Source organism: Hydra vulgaris, chromosome 04, assembly GCF_038396675.1.
Source record: "Hydra vulgaris chromosome 04, alternate assembly HydraT2T_AEP".
NCBI classification, from domain to species: Eukaryota; Metazoa; Cnidaria; class Hydrozoa; order Anthoathecata; family Hydridae; genus Hydra; species Hydra vulgaris.
The window spans coordinates 25,011,356-25,039,195 of NC_088923.1; the positions used below are offsets into that span (position 1 = coordinate 25,011,356).

General features: G+C 27.5%; 1 protein-coding gene across 1 annotated transcript; it reads right to left on the minus strand.

Moving 5' to 3' along the window:
• Window positions 1-67: 67 nt before the first annotated feature.
• Window positions 68-27,840, minus strand: LOC136079690 (baeyer-Villiger monooxygenase-like). The gene is made up of 4 exons (XM_065795875.1): window positions 27,710-27,840; window positions 16,807-18,140; window positions 16,478-16,572; window positions 68-375 (listed from the first exon to the last, which is right to left on the minus strand). The coding sequence occupies exons 2-4, from the start codon at window positions 18,131-18,133 to the stop codon at window positions 184-186; spliced, it is 1,614 nt and encodes a 537-aa protein (XP_065651947.1). The 5' UTR covers window positions 18,134-18,140; window positions 27,710-27,840; the 3' UTR covers window positions 68-183.

Sequence of the window (27,840 nt, forward strand, 5' to 3'; positions counted from 1 at the left end):
TTGAATTGTATTTTACATTAATATCTCTGTGGCATGCAAATGCTGGACTTTATTAAAAATCAGTGGATTGCGCGAAAATATTTCTTAAATTTATCCAATTATTAGTTTTTTAATTATAAAATTAAAAAATTTATATATATTAATATATTTACTTTTGTTGTATGTTTTGAATAAACAAAAGAGTCATTGAACTTTAAATTCTTTTAAATCTACACTCAGTGTTCTCCACCAATAGTTTAATAAATGACTTGGCCAAAGAGTAAAGTTTTCTCCGTCTTTATTGAGATACCAGGATCCACAAGAACTAGAAAACGGACGTTTTTTACTCTCGGACGTCACGTAACATTGAAATTCGTCATTAACTTTACTTAATACCTAAACGTAATTGTAATAGTTATAAGTAATAGTAAAAATCAAGGTAATAATAAAAGGTAATAACAAGGTAATAACAAGGTAATAACAAAAGGTAATAAATAAAATGTAATATCTAAATGTAAAATAATACTCATAGCTGACATAGAGGAAACTTTTTTATCCCGAACACTTACACTATAATTTAATAAGGATGACGGAAGCCGAACTCATAAGACAATTTTTATTAACTTTATCCTTCTAAATACCTTATCCTTATCTTAATCTAAATACCCTTTCATAAGTTTTTTTTCTTATTATGTGGATACTGTGATACGAGTTTCTTATTATGTGGAAAGATACAAGTGTTTGGAAATATTTTATTGGAAATCCTTACTGAGAAAATATTTTTTAATAGAATAAAATCATATTTTGAAAAGAATATTAATATAATATTTTTAATTAATAAACTTGATAAAAAAGTTAGTTTTATATTAGAGAACTTCTAATAATAAAAATACACAACTAAAATTTTTTTTAAAAAAGGGTAATCTCAATTTGGTCGCATTTATAAAAAGCTATAACGGTGCACTCTTTCTAATTCGATATATGGTATATGTTACCAAAACATTGTAACGGTGAACAAAAATTGGTATCTTTTACCAAAACATTGTTACGGTGAACAAAAATTGGTATCTTTTACCAAACCAATGTTTTTAGTATCGTTACATTTTAGTATCGTTACATTTTTAGTATCGTTACATTTTATTTATTAAGATGTAATTACTTATTAAGATGTAACAAAACATTTACATCGTGATAATTTAATAATTTTAATAAGATGTAACAAAACATTTACATCATGATAATTTAATATTCTTAATAAGATGTAACAAGTAGTTTACATATTGATATTTTCTACTCAGTGTATCAATAATAATCTCGATAATTTTATGTTACTAAAAAAAACATTTTTCTCACACAAAATTTAATTAGACTCAAACAAAATACTATGAAAAAGCTTTTTAAAATTTTTAAATTGCACAATGACATTGCATAGACAATGCCTCCTGAATATCATGACAAATGACATTGATTTACAAATGACCTCATGAACAAACTATAACACACGGAGTGTTTTAAAATACTCCGTGTGTTATAATAGGTATTGTTTTCTCAATGAATTTTTTTTTTTCAAACAATCGTCGTGAATTGAAACACACAAATCATTAGCTATATATTTGCGTCATTTCAAAGATTGGAAGGTTTTTAATCTATCCTGGAACCTAATAGTCCATAAAAAGTTAAGAAATAGGTAATGATAAAATTGTATCACTTTAAAATACCTTTATGCGAAAACATATTAGTTTCTAAATAAATTTTAAAATTATTTACAACTAGATTTTAGGGAGTTGCAGAGATTATTGTGCACTTGCGGAAAAAATTTCATAAGGTAAATTAGGCCATTAGGTAAAATTTAAAAAATATGGAGCTATTTTACAGCCAGGTTTTTGGCAAAGACATTTTGCTACATAAAAATTTAAGTTGTATTTCCTCGAAATCAATCAGGTTCTTATTCTGAGTGATAAAATAGTCAAATAAAATAAATGACATTTCTCTCTCAAAACTCGCAGGTCAAGCAATTCCAGTATTGTTTGACCTGCGAGTTTTCTGATTCTGCAATTTTTAATTTTAATTTTAATTTGTGATTTTTGTTTACACTCTGAGTGAACAGAGCTAGTATCATATAATCTGTAGTATTACCAATTAACTTATACTAAGTATTTAGCCATAATATAAAGTGGGTAATGACTAAATGTAAATATTATTATTACTTATTACAAAACTTTATTGTATTTATAAATATTTTGCACTTTGTTTTGAGTTTATATGTATTTAATTTTAATAAAGTATATATAATCTTAAATAAATATTTAATTCAATTCGATACTTTTATTTTTATTTATTTACGCAAAACACAAATGAGTAACAGGAACAAAGCTATAGGTAATTGACTGTAAATTATTTTTAGTTAGTATTGATGTAAATTATTTTTAGTTAGTTTCGCCCTTGCATTATTTTGCACTTTTAACATCAACGAGACTATTGGCAGATGTCCCAATACATGATGTTATACTGAATATGATGCCAGATATTATACTGAATATGAGTCTGCTGCAGAGGTGAAATTAAAATTATGGTAAAACGATAGGGGTGTTTGGATCCGTTAACCATAGTGCTAGCATTTGCATATTCTGACAGAGATCACTACATAGAAATAGCAAAATTTGTTTATTCAACCAAAAAAGGAGGTCTAAAATGATGTAAAAACGGATAGAATCAAAGCTTAAATTCTTCAGAAACCAGCCACGAAGTCTTGAGTTGTATAACTCACTTCCTGGTTAACTTTTGATATTCTAGTTTGTAGTAAGAAAAAATGACAACGAATGAGACTCCCTCAGACTTTTTGCATGCAACGTAAATTGTAAAATCTTTCACAGTTGCTGGCAACTCCTCAGAACTCACAGTTAAATTGTAAATCCATTGTAATCAGAAATTTATTTCTCAAAACAAGAACTATATTATCCTATTTTAAAAAATAAAATGCTAGGAAGAAATGTTTCTTGTTTTTAGAAATAAATTGCAGTGTCGGATAATTATTTCTTAAAACAAGAAATGTATTTCTTGTTTCATGAAAATTATTTCGTAGTAGCAAATTCACTTTTGCTGTGCTTACAGTAAAGTTTATTCAAAATGTAGAGCGTGTGATAAACTTGGAAAAGCTTAAGAAGCTACTTCAAATAAAAAGTTCTTGTAAAAAGACATTAAAAAAGAAGAGTGGCTACAAGGAGCTAGCTACGGCGAGTGCTACCTCGCTGTTGGCTATGAGTGAATAGTTTAAAATACTTTGAATGGTTCTAATTAACTTGATCCGATCCAATCTAATGATTTAATCCGGTACCTAACTGTAAACTCTAAACCTTAAAAACACATTTTAAAACAATTTTGCCACATATTTTCTTGAAATATATATATATATATATATATATATATATATATATATATATATATATATATATATATATATATATATATATATATATATATATATATATATATATATGTATGTATGTATGTATGTATATATATTTATTTATCTTATTATCTTTATGAATTTATCTGTTTATGTTTTAATTGATTTAAAATTTATGGTAAAACTAGCTTTTTTTTTTAGTACAAATATTTTCATATATATATGTGTGTGTGTGTGTGCGCGCGCGCGTGTTTGTGTGTGAGCGAAAAGAAATTTTACTTATAAAAGTTTATTCTTACAAATTTTCATAAAATAATAGAGTTATAGTTAAAATAATTCGGAAATTCGCAAAGTCCAGAAAGTTTTATCATCAAGAACTGTTGTTTTACGTAAGAGTCGTATTGTAAAACGAGTTCAATTTATTATAATTAATAAGAATATACAAATATGCGATAAACACAAAGAAGATATCGTACAGCACAGCTAGTAGTAAAAGAGTTGTTCGAGTCCGTTGTTGTTTGATAGGTTACTTCAAGAAAGCGAGGTTTCGATGAACACGCTATTTATACATATTCCCAAAGAGGACATTAATTGTTTTATATAAGTAGCCAATCCAAACGATTTACGTTTATGACGATTTGATTAGTGCAACAAAACATTCATGTTTTTACAATAATTTTTAACAACGTTGTTAAATACAAAAGTTTTGAAAAATTATTGTCTTTATCAAATAAATATTACAACTCAGGGGTGTGTCTAAGGGATGTCTGCTAAGTCGTTGGACGTATCAAAAAAAATCAAACAAAAGTTTTAACTTGAATATATTTAAAAAAAAAAACTTAACTATTTATAAAATAAATAAAACCGAACCACAGCAGTAACTAAAAAAGTGATGTACGGTCACTTTTATATATTTGTGTTTTATTAAACTTAGAATATGGCCTCTTAGTTTAAAATGTTGCTTAATTCGCAAGTTTATATGGCACATCAAAGAAAGTACGAATTGAAGTTAGACCGTTAAAGATAAATATTATTTATAAACTTTGGCATATATATAATTCTGACATATATAAAATTCGCCGAATGGTCACACACGAGCAGTGAACGCCTGAGGGAAGAAATGAAGTACATTAGAACAAAGGAGAATTATTTTTCAAACAAAGCATATTTTGACAGTTGTCAAGACAAAAATAAAGATTAATAGAGGAATATTTAAAATAAGACAGACAATGCACCTAAACAGTACTAACAATAATAATAATAAAAAAAAGTGAATTGTTATATAAATACTAATATGAACTAAGATAAACAAAAAAATATATCACCAAACAAAAAATAAATAAAACAAAAAATACATCAAAAAATAAAAAGTATGCGTACAACAATGAAAGGCCTCAGAATGGAAAAAAAAACATTAATGCCAATGTGTAAACATTGGCATTAATGCAAAAAATTGTTCAACTGAACAAGCCATTACACAGTTCATTCGTGAAATTTCCAATTCATTTGGTAGATCACAATATACACTAGGTATTTTCATTGACCTATCAAAAGCATTCGACACGGTCGATCACAAAATTCTACTTAAGAAACTCAAATTTTATGGAATTAATGGCAAATTAATAAAATGGTATAAAAGTTATTTGACAAATAGAAAACAATTTGTTTTCTATGGAGATTATTTTCAAAATGAAAAATTAATTGACATAAAATGTGGTGTTCCACAGGGTTCTATTCTAGGCCCACTTTTGTTTTTAGTCTATATAAATGATTTAAATAAAGCTTCTAACCTTATGAGTATCATTTTTGCGGACGTTACTAATTTATTTCTGTCAAACAGAGACATTTATGAGCTTTTTTCAAATATGAATAAAATATATGAAAATTTTGAAATTTTAAAAAATAAAAGTAATAAAATAATTTTGAAATTTTAAAAAATAAAAATAATGAAATAATTTTAATGTTAAAAATGAAAAAATGAAGACTGAAACTTATAATACATATGGCACATCAAAGAAAGTACGAATTGAAGTTAGACCGTTAAAGATAAATATTAGAAAAAAAAATAACTTGCTCGAAAGTTTGGCTGGCAAATATTATATTAAGAATGTATATTTTTCTTTATCATAACATTTTTTGGATGCAAGAAAAAAAAGTAGAGAGTTAATACAAGAAAAGCAGTAACGGATCTAGAAATTTTTGGTAGGGAAGGGGGGGAAGATGTTCAAATATTTTCGTATTTTGTGCCACATTCGCGTCTCCTAAGCATCTGCTCGAAATATGTGTGAAAGTAGAAAAACAACTAACAAAAGGTACTCGTTGACTTTTATTGGGAACTAAGTATTAATCTTCATACATTAATATAAGAAGATAAAATAATTCAAAGAAAGTTATTTATTCCTGTGGGTGTATTATAAAATTTCGTACCTTTGTTTTGGTAGTACACATAGGCTTGCGCACAGAACAACAATCAAAACTATTTGATGTTTTTTAAATGAAAATTTCAAATCTTTAATGTTTCTGCATAGTTTTTTTGTTTTGTTTTTATTTTCGTTTAATATTTACCCAGTACTTTGCAATAATTTTTAATACTCGGTAGTTTGGAGGGTTTGCTATTTTAGATAACTTTCAGGTCATTTTTTTTATACCATCCCATAGCAATTTTGCTAAAATGACTTGATAAATCAGGTTACTATCAACAGTTTACTATCATGTGATTTAGTAGGAGGTAAAAGACGTTTTTGTTAACACGATTTAACATATATTTTACCAAAAAGTGTTGACTCAGAAATATAGGGTGCTAATTTTTTGTTATCCTTGCAAATAGCTTGCCAAATCAAAGCTTTTATAGCAAAATTATCATTTTATGGGTATCAAAATTTCTTATTCGCTTTTTCTCTATATTTGGAATTACAATAGACCAGGAATTTGCTGATGCGATCATCAGCAAATTCCTGGTCTATTATACTTCATATAAGTTTCATCATCTTCAATAATTCTGAAGTTTTTACAAATATAGTTGTCATATAACTTTTTTCCGTGGATTCTTGCTTTTTTTGAATTTCAGAACAGTTTGATACTTTTTGTGATTTAAAAGCTTTAAAAACATGTTTATATCAAAATTTTACAACAAAACAATGAGAAAATTCTCATACTTTTGTGCGTTCCCTTAGTGAGAGGCTTGGATTTTATCATAAAACTGTGGACCAGTTTTCTAACTAGTTTTATGCCTTGAAAAACCTCCTTTCCTCCATTACCATATTTTTGTTTGTTTGATTGTTTGTTTATTTCGCCATTTAATAACTTTTACAATTTAAAAGTTTATAAATATAAACACTGGCGGGGCAAGTAGAAGACATTACTTTGTCTTATCACCAAGCCCAAAAAATTTGCATTTGATTGATTTTGTTTAGGAAAAACGTTAAACGATGTAGAACTGTATTTGCGAATTTTTTGCTACTGAATTGTAGCAAATTCAGATTTTTCATAAAACTTGTGTAAAATTTTTTTTTTACGTCAACTTCTTTTGTCATTTTTAAAACTTGTTTTTAAGTTAAATGGTAAAACTAAAATTTTGTTTTGAGATCATGTAAATGTTATCATGAAATCATTACATTACATGTTGCCACCAAAATACAAACACTATCAAATATATATTATTACCACCACTGAAAAAAAATTATGTATTTACTTTTTCACATTTATTTCGTGCACACGCTTAAAAACAAAACAAAATAAGGTCCTCCATTTCTAAGATAATTTAGGACTTTGAGATTCCCAAAAAAATAGAATTTATATCCAGATTTAGGACTTGTTAAGTATAAAATATTACTTAGCCAAATTGTTAATCCCCATATGAGACTTCTGAGAATTATTATCCCCTTTGTTTTTAAAGGACCTTATCTTCTTCTTAAGTTATGAACGAATTTTATATGTTTTTGCTGCTCTTTTCTACACAACATTTTGATTTTATGAATTATGAAATCATAGCCTGGGTACTTTACAAAAAAATTTTATTTCTGTTGTTTTCTGTCTTGAAGTATATATTTAAATATCAATATTACATTTATTCGTTGATCCTCTTCTGCTTCTTTTCTACTGAAGTTAATAATAAGTTTTGATTTTATTTTTGCACTGTGTAAATCGAGAAATGTTTTTGATTCAACTCTTTTAATTACATGGTTGTGCAGGCAAGCAATAATGATAAATTTATAGTTTGAATCTTATTCAAGCATTAAAAGATGTTGTCTCATCTTTTAATGCTTGAATAAGATTCAAGCATTAAAAAATACTATTGTTGATCAATACCTTCAAGTATGATTTAACCGAGCCTAAAAATTGCATTTTCAATTGATTATTATGGCTAGATCATTAGAGTGTTGAGTTTAACACAATAGTCGATGATGAACTTTAAAGTGTTATAAAGTGTTATAGCACTCGTCTTTTAGTTTCTTTCTTCTAACCTTTAGCTTCTTCAAAAATTCAGTGTTCTTGTTATACTAGATGGAAAGACCACATTATATCATTTAGTGCCTATTATATAACTGAGTTACACAATCTTTTACCAAAGGCTTAAGTTGGCTTATTTATTATAGCAAAAACCAAGGCTTTATTAACTAGTTTGACCTGTGCGAAATTTGATTGAATTTTGCTTAACTGGCTGAAAATTAAAAATGAGCTCCGAGCTAATAATACTGGTTTAATAAAAAGTTTTAAGGTAGTATGTCATAAATACGTGTAAATCGTATTTATGACATACTACCTTAACACACACACACACACACACACATATATATATATATATATATATATATATATATATATATATATATATATATATATATATATATATATATATAAATATATACATATATATATATATACATACATATATACATATATATATACATATATACATATATATATACATATATATATATATATATATATATATATATATATATATATATATATATATATATATATATATATATATATATTTAAACAACTTTAAAAAGTATTCTACACAATAGAGTGCTCAATGTTCTTAAAAGAACAGAGCAATTATATATTAGTAGAAAATCACTTAACTAAATTTTTCCATTTGACACTGTGTTTCATCAACAAAGATTCATCAGAAATGAATGATCAAATTAATAAAACTTCAATTTATACCAAAAATTAAATTACAGAAAGTTGCAAATGTCTTAACTACTGTAAATTTTCACACATTTGTGGAATTTACTGACACTATTATAAAAAGAATTCTTTAGAAATGATTACTTATGCTATTTTTTTAAAATGTTTTTTTAAAAAAGGGTAGTTAATGTAAATATTATTTGAACTCATTTATTTTTATAGTTTTTTAGGAGAAACTTATTTTCGTGCCTACATTTAGAAATTAATTCCGATCTTTTGTTTAATAAGCATTCTTGATTTGCATGTGTAATTATTTCAAATTTTTCTTGTAGGCATAGTATGCATTTTTTGGAAATATTGTTATATGCAGGCGCTGTTTTAAGGATAGACCAATTCAGTATAAAATCATCAATATTTTTTTCTTTTAATTCCCATATATATTTTGACAGCATGGTGTCTTTTGAATACTTTTTATTCTTGAAAGATTGCTTATGATTGGCAAAACGTTTTTTCCATTCACCCTCTGTTATGCCAATATATTGTTTATCAGGTACATTCTTAGAGGAAACAACACATTTATATACCACATTTTTTGATAAACAACTTCCACTCATTGGACAATTGATTTTTTGTTTACAATTACAATTTTCTGTAGTTTTTTCATTTAGGATTTCTTTTTTGTTTAACAAAGCCTTATTGTGACCTTTTATAATTCTTTCCATATTTTTTGTGCAACTGTAGCTAACTTTAATTGTATTTCGATTAAAAATTTTATGTAATTTATTAGATCGCGGGAAATGCTTATCGACCAATTACATTTCTAGTTCTATTTCGTTTTTTTGTATTCTTTTTTTCAGGGTCAAATTTTAGTTCAAAATTTTCATAACCACTTTTTTTTTTATGGCATCTTCAAATATTCGTTTAGAGGAATTGAATACATTTTCATTTGAGGAGTTTTGGTTTAGTCTGTTATTAATTGAAATAGGGATTTGTTTTAGAACTTGGGGTGGATGGTTAGAGTTAATGTTAATATATAATAGTTCATCGTTTGGTTTTTTGAAAGGCTTATATGAATTTTCAGAGAGGTTAAATGTGACATCAAGAAAATTCACAATTTTTAAATTTATGTTTATTTCGATTTGAAAGCCAACATTTTTTAAAATTTTTATAATATCTTTTCTAATTTTGTCGAGCTGTGGACCAGATTTTCTACGCATTACTATTAAACCATCGTCGCGATAAAGGCCTAAATCTTTTATATTGATTATTTTACTTAACAAATCAAAAATGTATAGTCCAACAAATTCACAAATTTCTGCTCCGTCATAACTGCCCATTGTTACATCAAAGCAGTCATGTATGTTTTTCTTTTTCCAAGTTTCCTTATTAAAATAAAGTTAGGTTTTTCTACAATGTTTTATTATACGGATTGTGTCATCAGGAATAACTGTGTGGCTTTTTGCGAATTCAATAGTCTTATCTAAAATATCTGCGGTTATTGACGGGTAAAAATCATTAATGTCAAATTGAATAAATGTACAGTCATTTGAAGATGCCCTAAAAAAAAGTGGTTATGAAAATTTTGAACTAAAATTTGACCCTGAAAAAAAGAATACAAAAAAACGAAATAGAACTAGAAATGTAATTGGTCGATAAGCATTTCCCGCGATCTAATAAATTACATAAAATTTTTAATCGAAATACAATTAAAGTTAGCTACAGTTGCACAAAAAATATGGAAAGAATTATAAAAGGTCACAATAAGGCTTTGTTAAACAAAAAAGAAATCCTAAATGAAAAAACTACAGAAAATTGTAATTGTAAACAAAAAATCAATTGTCCAATGAGTGGAAGTTGTTTATCAAAAAATGTGGTATATAAATGTGTTGTTTCCTCTAAGAATGTACCTGATAAACAATATATTGGCATAACAGAGGGTGAATGGAAAAAACGTTTTGCCAATCATAAGCAATCTTTCAAGAATAAAAAGTATTCAAAAGACACCATGCTGTCAAAATATATATGGGAATTAAAAGAAAAAAATATTGATGATTTTATACTGAATTGGTCTATCCTTAAAACAGCGCCTGCATATAACAATATTTCCAAAAAATGCATACTATGCCTACAAGAAAAATTTGAAATAATTACACATGCAAATCAAGAATGCTTATTAAACAAAAGATCGGAATTAATTTCTAAATGTAGGCACGAAAATAAGTTTCTCCTAAAAAACTATAAAAATAAATGAGTTCAAATAATATTTACATTAACTACCCTTTTTTAAAAAAACATTTTAAAAAAATAGCATAAGTAATCATTTCTAAAGAATTCTTTTTATAATAGTGTCAGTAAATTCCACAAATGTGTGAAAATTTACAGTAGTTAAGACATTTGCAACTTCCTGTAATTTAATTTTTGGTATAAATTGAAGTTTTATTAATTTGATCATTCATTTCTGATGAATCTTTGTTGATGAAACACAGTGTCAAATGGAAAAATTTAGTTAAGTGATTTTCTACTAATATATAATTGCTCTGTTCTTTTAAGAACATTGAGCACTCTATTGTGTAGAATACTTTTTAAAGTTGTTTAAATATATATATATATATATATATATATATATATATATATATATATATATATATATATATATATATATATATATGTATATATATATGTATATATGTATATATATATGTATATATGTATGTATATATATATATATATGTATATATATATATATATATATATATGTATATATATATATATATATATATATATATATATATGTGTGTGTGTGTGTGTGTGTGTGTTAAGGTAGTCTGTCATAAATACGATTTACACGTATTTATGACATACTACCTTAAAACTTTTTATTAAACCAGTATTATTAGCTCGGAGCTCATTTTTAATTTTCAGCCAGTTAAGCAAAATTCAATCAAATTTCGCACAGGTCAAACTAGTTAATAAAGCCTTGGTTTTTGCTATAATAAATAAGCCAACTTAAGCCTTTGGTAAAAGATTGCGTAACTCAGTTATATAATAGGCACTAAATGATATAATGTGGTCTTTCCATCTAGTATAACAAGAACACTGAATTTTTGAAGAAGCTAAAGGTTAGAAGGAAGAAACTAAAAGACGGGCAACGCTTCCTCTGCAACATGTCTCTATGCCAGTGTTAATATATATATATATTTATATTTATCAAGTACCAACATTAGTTAACTTCCGACTTGGTTGTTTATTGCCTTTGGCTTAGCAGAAATGGAGGTTTACTATTTACAAAAACCCATGCAATAAATCTGAAGCAGCTGTAAAGCAGTTTAACCGAGATGAAAGATACAAACAGATAAACCAAGCTGTAGAGTGGTGCAAAATTAATGGAAAGCGAGGTTCTGCTGCAATATCAACAGAGCATTTTTCATTAATAAAAAGCAAAAATGTGGTTGATAAGTGATTAGATAATCTAGTTCTTACAGGAAATGAGAAAAAACATCTAATGATTCTAACAGCTGAGGAAGAAGATACTGTAGTTGAATATGTACTCTGTAAAAATCGTGCTTAGCAAGCTATGAGCAGAAATTAACTAACAAACCTCATTATGAATGTGTTAAAAATTCGAGATCATGCTAACAAAAAGATGAAAGGAGTAAAAAATGTCATTGCTTTGACTGAAAATGGAAGGAAAGCTCTTTTGAAGGAAAGGTAAAAATTATATAATTTATTAAAACTATAGAAGTTTTATGTCTCCACAGTTGTATATGTCCACTGTTCCAAACTTACAAGAAAAATTTACAAATTTACAAGAAAATTTACAAATTTCCACGAAATTCCAAATTTACAAGAAAAAGAACATCAAAAATTAGGAATTATATATATATATATATATATATATTATATATATATATATATATATATATATATATATATATATATATATATAATTCCTAATTTATATATATATATATATATATATATATATATATATATATATATATATATATATATATATATATATATATATATATATATATATATATATATATATATATAATTCCTAATTTTTTTATATATATATATATATATATATATATATATATATATATATAATTCCTAATTTTTATATATATATATATATATATATATATAATTTATATATATATATATATATATATATATATATATATTTAATTTATATATATATATATATATTTAATTTATATATATATATTTATATATATAACAACTTTGAAATTTACAAAAGTAAGTAGTATATATTGTATCTGTGACTAAGAGCAATAATTAAAAAATTCATTCAAATAATTTAGAAATGATATAGAACTATAACTTTCAAATGTGTTTTGATTTAAAAATAATAATTTTAATGAATATTCACTTTCAGATGATCTTGCCAAAAAAGCTGATTAAATTTGGCATCATGATTAATGAAAATCTAGAAGTATCTGGACATTGGATCGGGCAAACTGACTTGTCTCGGATCTTCAATCACGATGAAACACCACAATTTGTTAACTTTGATGTTAATGATTCTGCGAGCGGTTTAGTATATGATGGTCGTGGTGAAAGATATCAAAAAATGATTCGGCAAAATGTGTGACTGTGTCACAATAAATCCAATGGTGTCATTATTAGGTACATTAAACTTAAAACACATTTTAAACTTTAAAATTTACTTTTGAAAAATATTATTCTTATATTTTATATTCTTATTAAAATATCAAATTTGAAAATAAATATTCTTTAGGCATAGGCGCACAGAGATTTCATGATGTCCAAGGCAGATCATAATAATTTACTGGGTCCCCACTGTTTTTCTACCAAAATAAAGTTCCCTCACCCTCGGTGCGCACCCTAAATTTAAGACAACACATGTGTTTTATTACTTAAAACTGCAGACACATTTTTTAAAAATATTTTATTTTTAGGTGAAAAATGCATCTGCCATGTAATATTTGGTACTCAAGGATCTACTAGTCAGATGGCTCCGCTGAGTGCTGTTCAAAATATAAATAACTAATTAGATTTGACAACAGAGAGTGGATCACAAGATCCCAAATCTTTACTTGCATTTTATAAACTATTCGAAAGTCACTTGATTACAAAAAAAATACTTCGCCCTGTTGTTGTACTAAGCAATGGTCACAGTTCTCGCTTCCATTATACCTTACTTTGATTTCATTAACAAAAAGAAATACATTTATATATATTACCTCCAGACACAACTGGGGTAACACAACTACTTGATCAAATTAAAAAGGCACTTCATGAACACTATGCTAATTCAAAAGAAAATCTGTTCAATCAACATCAAACAATTAATAGAGAAGTCTTTATGTTGTCTCTCGGAAGTATGTGTGACAAGTAGGCTACGCCAAAATCGATATAAAAAGCTGGTACCAAGGTTGGTATTACTAATTAAAGTTTAAATGTTGCATTTATGCAAAGTGATAAATTCCACCAAGCTTCTATTTTAGTCGAGGAAGCCGCATCGCCTAACGTTACTGATATTTCAACAGTTCTAAACAGCAAAATAAGTTTTCCTATGAAACGAAAAGGCAAATTTATTGGAAAGAGAAAGCTTTAAACTGGAAAGAAAAATGTTTGTCATTGCAGACCATGATTACAGACTTACATGAAAAAGCATCAATCTTAATGAAATACCAGGTCTCTTGACAATCCAAAAAATAAAGTCAACTCAAAGTAATGGTATGCACAAAGCAACTACAAGGGTAACTCAAGTCTATGGCTCCATGGAAGGTCAAGATGTGCTAAAACTTGTAGAATCTATTAACAACTCAAAAAAAAGTGAAAGTGCAAGAGAAAGAAGTCAGAGAACAAAAAAAGAGTGAAGAAACTGAGCTGTTCTGTAGATGCAAGGAAGGATCCATTTCAGACAACAGCATTTGCAAAGCTGCAAAGCTAAATCAATGTCTCATGTGTCGAGTTGTTATGAAATCAATATGTGGTAAATCAAAGTGCATTGTAGGTGGTAAATGATCAGTTATGATTTTACCTTAATGTTTATCAAAAAAAAGGAACCACTACAAAAAATTTATTTAGAAAGTCTAATGATAAAGAAGACATTACTGAAGATTCGCAATCCAATAGATTTCATTATTGAGAACCTTTTTTATTATTCATTATAAGTTAAAGTGTTTTTTTGCTGTTTTTGAGACCTTTCTCATTCAGAAGTATAAAAAATTGGAAAAATAGTTAAAAATATATGGTGCCCTTAAAAAAACAAAAATATTAACATTTTAGCAGTGCTTTTTAAGCAACCAAAACTATATGTTCCTATTAAACAAGTGAAAAACAATTACTATTTTATATAAGAGTCTAAAAACTCATTTTAGACTCTTTTTTATGGACTTAAATTAAATATTTTTATGTTAAATATTAGTCATTTTATGTTCTCAAATTTCTTTAAAAACAATCTTCTGGAACAAAATTTTAAAAAATTTTAAATTTTAAATTTCTGCACTATAACTTGACTTTTTTCTGAAAGCTATATGGTCTGATTATATTTTTGAATTTCCCAACTTTTGTTTAATGCTTTTTAAGATAAGTTATAGGCAATTTAATTTTTTTGTCTTTTTAAAGGCACTGTCTTTTTAAGGGCATTATACCTGTAAAAGCATGACTTAGCATTGTACAGCTTTTACAAGTTTTTTGATTCTTGGTAAGTATTTATAAATTTGTTTATAGTTAAAAGTTATTTACAAATTTATATTAGTTATATAAAATACAATTAAATGAAAATTTTCCACAGTAAAATTAAATAAAATTTTGCAAGATAGTGTTATGGCGTCAAGGTTTTTGTCGGTCATTATGAGTTAATGATAATGAAGTCTTTTGTCTTTTATACCTAACGCATTTACAAACTACGCCTTTACTTTTTGATTTTTATCTTTTATTGTAATATTATTTTATTAATAATATTATGGGTTTAAATTTATTCTATATTTAAAAAAATTATAATCTGCATATCCTATACATAACGTCAGCTGAGTATTTTCTAAAAATATTTATTTTAATTAGCAAAAATCTTATTTTCAGCTTTAGTGACCATTTTGGTCACTAAAGCTGAAAATAATGAAAATCATGCTCCTTTTCAAATTTTCAAAGCATTAAACATGTAGTAATTATTTAGAGGGTTGTTATTACCCATATGCATCACTTTGCATTTTTTGTAGTTTAGATTCATGTACTATTTTTTAGACGATTCAGTAAACATTCAGTAAACATTCAGTAAACATTCAGTAATAGAATTTAAGCGATGTTATGAGTCGTTTAAGAACTATTGAAACATATTTATAAAATACGCTCAGTTGTGTCTTAATCAAAAAAATAGGGGGAGGAGGAGGCAGGATATTTTTTTTTGGACTTATCCAAAAAATTTACTATACACCCCGCTGCAACTTATATAATAAAATCAATATTAACTTGAATTGTTTAGAATTAATACACTAAATTTGAATTATTAACTTAAAAATCTCTTACATTTTTTTTTTTTTTTGATGTTTTTTTTTTTATGAATTTTGATTAAGATATCACCAATGGCTTTTAAAAATATCACATCACACGATGAGGGCCATTGCACGATGAGGGCGTGGCGTGGTTTAAGTAAAAACATTTGATTAGTTTTGTTCCTAAGCTCAACTTACTGTGATTATTTTTTAAAAAATTTTTATTCAACACCAAAACAATCCATAGTTAAAATTTTAAACTTTAAATACTGTGCCATTGCTGCAACAGATTTACACTAAAATTCACATAAATGAATGAATGAGTAATTGAATGGTTGTTATAAAAGTTAAGTAACAATAACGTCAATACTCATTGCTGAATTTTTTATTTTATTTGTTTTTATTTAATAATATTAGTAATATTATACACAAAATTTGTTGACTACATGATAAGAATGTTAACCTCAAGAGATTTTAATCCGTTATCTGTACATTTAAGAATTGCATCCAAAACAAAGTTCATTTGACACTCAATCATCCAAACAACACTGCTGTGCCCTAAAAACATTTAAGATTAAATAAATCCATTAGTACTTTTTTTAAAAAAACTTATTTTGAAAACTTCCAATTTTTCAAACTTATATTACAACAAAAAATGCATCAGCAATCACATCTCACCCTCAACCCTAAAAAAACACAAAAAGCAACAATTAACAAACTTTTTTAAAAAATTATTTGAAAACTGAATTTTTGAAATAAATATTTATCCGCTGCATAAAATATTACAAATACCTAATACTGTGTTTGGTCCGAGAAGATAAAAAAGATTTGGAAAACCCGGACACATTATTCCCAAGTATGCGTTTGGTTTATTTCCCCATCTTTCATTGAGTGTAACTCCATCTGGTCCTATTATATTCAAACTTTTAATCGAAGCTACAACATCGAATCCGGTAGCATAAATTAGTATATCAATTTTGTACTCGTTTTCATCCGTCTTAATACCGTCCTCTGTTAAACTTATTATTGGTTCAGTAACTAAATGTACATTTTTTTTGTTAAAAGTTTGAAGGAAATTATTAGATGGTGTGATTCGTTTACATCCTATATCATAAGAGGGCACCATTTTCTTTTTTAAAGATTCGTTTTGTAGCTGATCTTGAATTGCTTTGCTCATTACCTGTTGGATTAGTTTTGCTAAATATGATTTACTTCGGAATATTACATAGAAAGATATCTCGAGCTTAACAAAAGTTAACCATCTAAAAAGCTTTAAAATTGTAGGAAACATTTTAAAAACTGTTTGTGTCCCTCTCGGGTAAAACGGAGTTTGATTAAAACTACTCCATGTTGGTGTTCTTTGGAATACATATAAGTTTTTTACACGATCAGCAATACTCGGAACAATTTGAACTGCAGAAGCTCCAGTACCTATAACAGCAACTAACTTTCCTTCTAAGTTGCATTCTTTATTCCATTTTGCTGAATGAAAACTTTCTCCTTTGAAAAATACACAATCTTTTAACACAGGTATTTTTGGCATATGTAGTACTCCTGCGCCAGATATAACAAAGTTGCACAAAAACTCTTCATTTCCAGAAGTGGTTACTTTCCACTGCTGCGTTTTACTATCAAAGTAACACTTTTGTACTGCTGTATTAAACCTCATGTGTTGGCGAATATCATAAAAGTTGCACACATTTTTCAAGTACTGTAAAATCTCAGACTGGCTAGCATATGGAGTTTTCCAACTTGGGTTAGGATAGAAGGAAAAACAATACAAATGCGCTTCAATATCGCATGCACATCCAGGGTACACATTATGCAACCATGTACCTCCAAGGTCAGGAGCAGCTTCGAATATAATAAATTTTATGTTTTCTTTTTTTAGTTTAATTGCAGCGCAAATGCCAGAAAATCCTGCTCCAATTATAACAACAAATGTGCTGCTCCGTCTTTGTAAAACCTCTTGGGATATGCTTGTCTTTAAATGTAAGTTTACAAATAAGTAAATAGTTATTCCAACCAAAATATACCAAAGAGAACCGTAGATTAACATCGAAGCAATTAATAAACATGACACAAAAATAGACTCGAATCGCTCAAAGAATATTTCCATTGTAAATCTAAGTAAATTTAAATAAAATAAAAAATCAAATCAACTTTTCAACTTAATCAACTTTATTTTAATGTCGTATTTGTAAATAACCAAAATAATATATAACTACATCTTTATTAACTTAAGGATTTTTTTTTCTGAAAAAGAATAAAAAATACAAATGATTATTTTTTTAACTTTATTTTTTTTAAACAAAAAAAAAAGTAAAAGTGGATTAATTAAAGTTAAGAGTTTTAATAATTTTTTTTTTTTTTAACAAGAAAACAATTTTTAATTCTTTTTTTAAAGTTGTAGAAAATTTTAAGATGTGATTTTGAGATTGTATAGTATAGTGTAGTATATATTTACTGTAAAGAGATAACTCCTGGAGCAGAGCGTGAATACAAGCCCTGCTATTCGCAGTGTAGGCAGGTAATTACACTGTACATTTTATGTAAAAGTTTTTTTTTTTTATCTAAAAACATATTGTAATGGGCTCTAAAAAGACTAGCCGAAGTTTTTAAAAACAACATTATTCGGAAGATTGTTCCTAGGATTCGCAACTCTGTTAGTGAAAAAGTTATGACGTGTTTCACCATTATTTGTTTTTTCTTGGCGTTTATGATGACCGTACTTAGGTCATCATCTGTCAATTAGTTCATCATGTTAATGATTCAACATGCCAGTCAACTCTGTAAATTTTATTTTCAATTTTAAAATGTTGTATGTAATCAAAATGCGTTCTTCTAGTTGTTAAAGTGTTGTTCAATGCGTTTTACTGCTAATTTTGAATAATTATTACACGATGGAGTCGCGAGTTCCAAATGCAGTCTGATATAAACTGTATATAATTTCTTCCATAGTTTTTCGTCTCTGCTGATGAATAAATTTTTCATTTATCCTAAGATGTTATTAGCTTTTTATGTTATTTATCCCACTTGCCATTCGACGTAATCGTAATGCCGAGATCATGCTCCTTTTCAAATTTCAAAATGTTTATGGTCGTTGAAGTTGCAGCATTAAACATGTAGTAATTATTTAGAGGGTTGTTTTTACCCATATGCATCACTTTGCATTTTTTGTAGTTTAGATTCATGTACTATTTTTTAGACGATTCAGTAAACATTCAGTAAACATTCAGTAAACATTCAGTAAACATTCAGTAAACATTCAGTAAACATTCAGTAAACATTCAGTAAACATTCAGTAAACATTCAGTAATAAAATTTAAATCAAGCTGTAGCTTGTCTAAATCTGAAGCATCTTTAATTGGGGCAATAATTTTGCAGTCACCCACATACAACTTACTAGGGAAGTAATTATTAACTGACCGTAAATTGTGTATATATAGATGATGAAGAAAAGTGGACCTAAGACTCTGCCCTGTGATACACTACTAGTTACGTCTGCCGTACCCTGGTATAGACTTTGATGGTTTAGATAACAAAAACTTATATTGAGATGAAAACGTATTAGCATTTTTAATTTAGGATGATTGATTTTCCTTATGTTGAGCGGAAACAAACCAGTATTTTGAATTAATTCACCAGAGCTAAAAGGTTTTGCTTGCAGTTTACTAAAAAATTCAAATTGTTGAATGACTTAAAATCTTTCTCTGGTGTACCGTTAGAAAACAGATGAGATTGACCTTGGTGTTGCAAATAGTCGATAACTAAAGTGATGACGTTGTTGTAAGTTCTTCCAAAGCCACAATCGGATAATTTTTTATCAGTGTATCTATCAGAGTTGATTCAAAATGTTGCGGCAATGTTTTGTGTTTGATACAAAAAAAAAATTATTACGCGACCGAAGGTTTGACAATTCATAGAATGAAAAAAAAGTTTTTTTGTGTTAAAGTTTTATTTCATCTTATTCAAAAAAAAGATCTTCCGCAACATGTTGAAAAAATATTTGCAAAATATTTATTCAATAAATAAGTAAGAGCAAAAGAATAAGCACTGCCTTAACTATTTCATTTTCTCCTCTATTTCATTTTCTCATCTATTTCATTTTCTCCTCTATTTCGCTCTATCTATTTTTACTCTACAATTTCGGAATTGAAATGTTTTTATACATTCTTATTTTAATTATGTAGCTTATAGTTAACATTTAGTAATTTTACATTCAAACAGTTTAAAGCACGGGCACTTTTAGTTGACGATATCACTTTTTTATTGCTGCAAGTAAGGCTACTTTTAATTTTACGGAGTAATTGTTCGCACGTTTTTCACGTGGGAACAGATTATACCTTACATGAACAATTTAATGAAAACTGAAAAGACAAATATTTTTTTTTTGATTTTTAAAAATGTAGTCTTTGCATTAATGCAAAGCAGTTGCAAAAACTCGCATAAGTACAAACTGGCATTTGTGTGAGTGGGCATAAGTGCGCCAAAAAAAGGCTAACATTGGCATGCAACGGAATGCAAAAAAAGTAGTGTAAACTGCAAAAAGCAATGCAAAACTGCAAAAGCAATGCAATCTAAAGCAGTGTGAACTCGCCAAAAAGTTTCGCAAACATTGACATAAGTGCAAACTGTCATAAGTGAGAACTGACATAAGTACAAAGCAGTTCCAAAAACAGGCACAAGTGCAAACTAGCATAAATGCAAGTTGGCTAAAGTGCGCTGAATAAAATGGCAAATATTAACTTAAGTGTAAAATGGCATTTCACCAATGTTACAGGGTTATTCATTTTTATATGCGTGTTTATTGCGCATTAGTTCATTCTTATATGCGCATTTATTTGTTCTTATACGTGCGTTTATTCATTCTAATATGCGCGTTTATATGAGCGAGCCAACCACCCATAAAATCTCCAATATAATTTTATATAAACTTTTATATAAGCTTTTATGTTTTTGAATAATATATAATAATTTTATATAATATAAATTAATTTATATAACTTTTGTATAAGTTTTTATGTTTTTATATAGATTAATTTAAAATATAAATTAGGTTGTTGCCACTGCTAACTATTTAAAATATGGTTGCTGAGCCAGCGTTGGATTTATGTAACTACGCATATGGTAATAAAATGGAATTATGTTAAACTCTGTAGTTTCCACAATATTTTTAAGTTTCCTGATTACCGAAATCGTGTTTCGACGCCTTTCTCCCTGTTTGTAAGTATGCTTTAATAAAGAAAAAAGTTTTATTTGATTAAGCTGTGGCGTGTATGCTGGCAGATACTTAATGGCTATGCCATGAGAGGCTTGTGTTTGCCGAACAGAAAGACTCCAGTGGAATTTACAATTGTCCATAACCGGCGCTTCCACATCTGCATTCCTAATCGCTGGTGCCTACAGTGTATTAATGAAAGTACAAAATGAATCTGCATTCTAGTTTTTATTTCATAAGGCTGCACTTCCATTATTGAAAAAGCATAAATCAAACTAACATTCTTGCCACGATTGCAGTTTTTTCAAAACAAACTGCTCTTGTTTCCTGGTAAACGAGGTTAAAAATACTTAAGACAAAAAATTTTACATTCGATGATAGTTTATTTAATTTAGTATTAGATCTTTGTTTAATTTTATTATTATATTTATTGATTGATTAAATCATAATTTATCTAAATATTGATTTATCTAGATTTAAATTTATATATTTATAACTATTATTAATACTCAAATATTTACCCGATGGATGAAAGAGAAAAAAAGCAGTGCAAATCATAAAACAAGGGAAAATGTTAGAAAATCTTTGTACGCAAGAAGCAATAAAAGAAAATCTTTCTGCAGCAGGCTTCAATATGTCTCAGCCTTCTATTTATAGAAAACTCGAACGCTCAGATTTATGAAGAAAGCGAGTTTTGCATGTGCCAGAAGAAGAACAAAACTCAGCATGAGTTATTGATGCACGCTACGCATTTCCAAGTAAAGTTAACGGAATTTCAAATGAAAAACATTTATTTGGATGAAACTGGATTTAATGTGCACACTAACAGCACATATGGTTATTTGCTAAGAGGTGCACCAGAAATTTTACAGTTGCCTGAAACACGTGTCAAGAATGTTAGTTTAATTTGTGCTGTTTCAACAATGGGAGTGCTGGCTTGAGAAAAATTGGAGGCTGCAATGCAGATTCCTTTTGTACTTTCATTACTACAATGTAGGCAGCAGCGATTAGGAATGCAGATGTGGAAGCGCCGGTTATGGACAATTGTAAGTTCCACTGGAGTCTTTTTGTTCGGAAAACACTAGCCTCTCACGGCATAGCTATTAAGTATCTGCTAGCATACACGCCACAGCTTAATCCAGAAGAATTTTTTTCTTTATTTAAGCATACTTGCAAACAAGGAGAAAGGCATCAAAATACGGTTTGGGTAATCAGGAAACTTAAAAATATTATGGAAACTACTGAGTTTAACTTAACTTTATTTTATTACCATATGCGAAGTTACATAAATCCAGCGCTGGCTCGGCAACCAATTTTTATATAAATAGCAGTGACAACAACCTAATTTATATTTTAAATAAATCTATATAAACACATAAATGCCTATTTATTGTTTATACAAAATTATATTATAGATTTTATGGGTGGTTGACTCGCATATAAAAATGAATAAACACGCATATAAGAATGAATAAATGCGCATATAAAAATGAATAGAAGCGCATATATTAATGAATAACGCTGTAACAATGTTAACAAATTTTTATGACGCACTTATGCCAGTTTGCACTTAGGCCGATTTGCACTTATACCAGTTCGCACTTGTGCCAATGTTTGCAAATTCTTTCGACGCACTCATGCCAGGTCGCACTTGGGTTGATTTGCACTTATCCCAGTTTTTGCAACTATAATTTGTAGTTATGCCATTTCACTTATGCTAATGTTTGCAAGTTCTTTTGAAGCACTTATACCAGTTCGCATTTGTGTCAGTTTTTGCAATTGCTTTGCACTTATGACAGTTTGCTCTTATGCCAATCCGCACTTATGCCAATGTTTTCAAGTTCTTTTGGTACACTTATGCCAGTTCGCACTTATACTAGTTCGAACTTGTGCCAGTTTTTACAACTGCTTCGCACTCATGTCATTTTACACTTATGCAAGTTTGCAATTACGCCAGTTTGCACTTACACCATTTGTACATATGCCAGTTTTCACTAATAAAAGCTGTTTTTATTCAGATGTCTTGGCGCAGTGCAGCCTAAATATACCGACTAATTATTTATGGATAGACGCAATGGAGTGTAAATACATTGACAAAGGTTTTGGCTCGGACAAGCAATCTTTAAACTAAATTTTTATTTTAATTTAAATTTTAAATATAAATTGAAATAAAAGTACTTCATAAAGTTTATTTTTTCTATTAACACTTTTTTTTTGCAAAGAATGCAAATTTAGTTGCATTTAAGTAATTTTAACTTATTATTGTTACTTTAGATTGAAATTGCTTTCAAAACTTATTATTATAAATTATTATTTTCTGTTAATTTTATTGCAGAAAAATGTTTATTTTCTTACTTGCGAATAGACTATAACAAGATATAGTCTACTATTTGCTTACAAATATACTTACGCAACAAGTTAAGAGATTTTAGGCGTAAGTGTGTGTGTAAATGATGCTTGAAAAATATACTATATTTTTAAAACGCTTTACTCTAGCCAGAATTATTTAATGACTGTTATTTCTCATCAAAAATATATTAGGTATGAGTTGTAGAGAGTTGCATTTTTTTTTTTACTTGAAATACTCACAAGTAATTTATTTTCATAAAAATAACTACATGAAATCGACAAATTTTCAACTTGCGTGACTTCCGTTCGTGACCATAAGTGAACTAGCGGTGGAATGCAAGAAGCGAACTTGAAATTTGAATTCATACTTCAAGTCTAAAATTTGACTTGAGCAAACGCAAAGAGCGAACTTGAACTCAAGTTATACTTGAAAACCTGCCGTTTTTAGGTTTTTTCAAGTTAGACTTGAAAAGCCAACTTGAAAAAGCAAAAATCTTTTTCAGATTTCAAGAAAAATCAGATTTCAAGTTGTTTTTTAAGTTAGGTGAAACCAGTTTTGAAAGCAAATTTGAAATTAAAAACCCAATCGCCATTATTATTTTGTAAATATGTGTTAAAACGTTATATAGAATTTTTGTCAATTTACTTATTTCATGAGTGAATTACTAATGAATTATTATTTTTATTCTATATAAATACATTTTACCAGTACAACAACTGTCAATTTTATTTCGGTTTTATGCTCTTGGTTCATTACAGGTGAGAAAGCATATTACCATCATAATTATATTATCATAACTATAGTTATACCAAATTAAGTATATATATATATATATATATATATATATATATATATATAAATTAGTAGAAACACTTATCTTATATTAGCTTCGACATGCTGTAAGTTCATCATTTAAACGAATGCTGTAACTCTAATATTTTGATAGCAGTGCAATGATGTAACTTTCTGGAAATTTTAACTAATATTTAAAACATTATATAAAAAAATATATAATGTTGGAACTTATTTTTTACGAGGAGTTAAAGTTTATTTGTTTAGTAACTAAAATTTGAGTTTTGTGCATGATTTCGCTTTAAACTTAATTTATTCTAATGAATACCGTTCTTGGTAAACAAAATATTTATATAAATTAGAATTAAATAAGAGTAAATTGGAGATAGCCAGTTTTATTATTATGAAAATAATAGAGAAAACATATACAAGTAGGGGGTCCAAAATTAACTTTTTTTGGGTTTTGTGTAGTTTACTCACTTTTTCTTAATTAGTTTTTTATGCTGATTTCGAATTACTTAATAATTTTTTTTTTATTATATATATTTTGCCGTCTACTTCAATTTCAATAAAAATGATTATTTTGACAAAAACGATCAATCGTTAAATTAAATAAAACCTTTATTATTATCGAAATAGAATCCGTGGTAGATATTTTCCTTTTCGTTTTATTAAAAAAGTACGTAATCATTAAGAGCAGTTCTAAACACAACAAAAAATTAAGCATTATACATGAAACTATACCATATAAGGAACAATTTGTAGCAATTACTAGTGAAAACACAAAATAACTTCATTGCAGCTGTTTCTTTTTTAATATATTTATTGACATCTGACTCGCAAGTAATTTGGCTGCTTTATAATTGTATAAAATGAACAAGCTAAGGTCTTGAAGTTAAGCTTATCTCTTGTTAAGTTGAACTTATCTCGAAGTTAAGCTTATCTCGAAGTTAAGCTTATCTCTTGAAGTTAAGCTAATCTCTTGAAGTTAAGCTTCAAGTTCTTTCTTTGCTAACCCCCTCCGTCTCAGTTGTTACTGTCACTGGTTTTAACTGCTTTATATTTTTATATAACTATTTTATAATTTTAGATTTTTAACAATAAGACACATTTTCCGAAATATTTCTAAAATAGATGAATTTTGATTTCGCAATAGTTTCGATATTTAAGTATATTACCACGAGAAATTTTTGTATTTCCCGAAGCCGATTGCAACCAGTGCCACGCCGACGCTTAAGCTCAATGGTGTTTGTAATTGCTTTAAAAATTGCAAAAACCTGATTAAAAACATAATACATCATTTATTCCATTATTGTATCTTTTTCGAAACCCATAATACTTATTTATTTTGTGTTGGAAAAAAATAGCTAAGTTTTGCAAAGCTATATTTGAAAAAGATACAATCATCCAAGTTTTTAGATGCGTAAATACTAACTGTTTTTACGACTGTTGAGCAGTCAATTTTATTTAATGAAAATTTTCAAAAATAATTTATTGTTGACTTTATTAAAGACAAGTACAAAGAAAAACCATGAGTAAAAGCAACTTTGCAAGATAAAGTCAATTACTGGGAGATTTCTAAAGAAGATTATTAATTTTGATTTACTTGTTTACTTGTTTATGGTTTATTTATTTATTAGTTTGTTACTTCTACTAGCAATATTTTTTATTTTAATTGGTATCTAAATTCAGTTTACATAACTAATAGCTAAGTATTTTCTTGCAAAGTAAATCGAAAAAAATTTCTGCTCTGATTAAGACTTATTTTTGTTTAAACCATAGTCATAGTATTTAACTATGAATATGGTTTAAACTAAAGTGGATTTAACCGTAGTCATAGTATTTAAATACAATAACAATGTTTAAAACGCAACTTGCATTTATTTTAATTCAAAATTCAATTTGCAAAGTTTTAACATAAAGTTGCGTAACTTTACACGCACAGAATACGCTGCAATGATTACTAATATTTAAAGATTAGTTAAATATTTTTAAAATAGAATTAAAGTTTTTAAAATGTTAAAAATTGAAGTAAAAGGTCAACTACAAAAAAATAGCAAAGTTGAATTGTTCCTTGAACTTTTCTAAAAAAATTAATTAGAATAACTGGTTAAACAAAAAATATTGAATTTTGGATTCCCCTTCCTTCCTAATACAGTTTCCGTGAGTGAATTTTTTAAATGCCCAATACCAATTTAAAATATGGAACTAAGTCACTCGCATTATAGTAGAACATATGTTTAAGAGAAAAAAGTTCAATACCGGTTATATACCGATATTACCGGCATGGAAATTATTCAGTACGGAAATACAGGTATTGAAAAACTATTTCGGTATTGGAGTCGTCCATAAATTACGTCACGCTCTAAGAGGGAGGGGGGGTTGGTAAGGGACGACTCATACGGACTTTGTTACAAAAGTGCTACGATGTTGTGAAGATGAATGAGGGGATCAAAAATGGTTTAAATTTGCGTGACGTAATTAATGTATGACCCCTTCGATGCACTAAAAAAAACAAAAATATTATACAAATAAGTTTGACTTTTTGACGTTTGAGTAACTTGCTTTTTTTTACCATGTTACCAATGATATTCTTTTTAAATAAAAAGAATGTTTTTAGCTTTACTAAACAATCAACACTAAACTTTAAACTTCAATTCTAAATAATCTTCAGTAGCTTTTCTAAATAGTTTTCAGCAAAAAATCTGTTGGATCTATAATTTTTTTTAAAGTAATATCTTTAACAAAATATATGAAATATTCTTAATTAGTAATCGTTGTTTGAAAAATAGATGTTATTTTTAAATAAATATTATATATAGGGAAGATTTATGACAATGTTTATCATTGCATCATGCCGCTTGTGAAACTCGTGTTCAAGCCAACATAACTACGTTGTTCAAGCAAACAACGTTGTTCAAGCCAACTTTACTACGTGTTCAAGAAAACTTTACTACGTTGGTCTAAATTTAGGCTAACCAGAATAACTTTTACATATAGGAGAGCACTGTTTCTAAATTTTTAAAAAATTAATTCTTTATTGTAGTCTCAAAACAAAAGAAAAATATTTCCGGTTAGCTTGACTTAAATAGTAGATTCTTTTTCCCGACCAGGAATAAAGTAATTTATTTATTGAGAGAGGTGGACCAGGGCAATGGCGTGAAGAACACAGTTAAGGGTTAGTATTACTTTTTTACAACATTTATAAACTAAGAATCTTAACAGATGAGTCTATATTCTAAAATATACTGATTTGAATAAGTTACAACTAGTTTTTCATGATTTACAGTGAATTATTTTAAAAAAAATTTTAAACTTCTAATTTCACTTACCATAAATAAAAACCAAAAACAAATTAAGGATTGACCCTATAATAGGAGTTTAACAAATAACCTAATTCTATACGAACCGTCGCCCTCTTTGTCGTCTTAAAATAAAAGCAAGTTTTGTAACTTAATTTCAC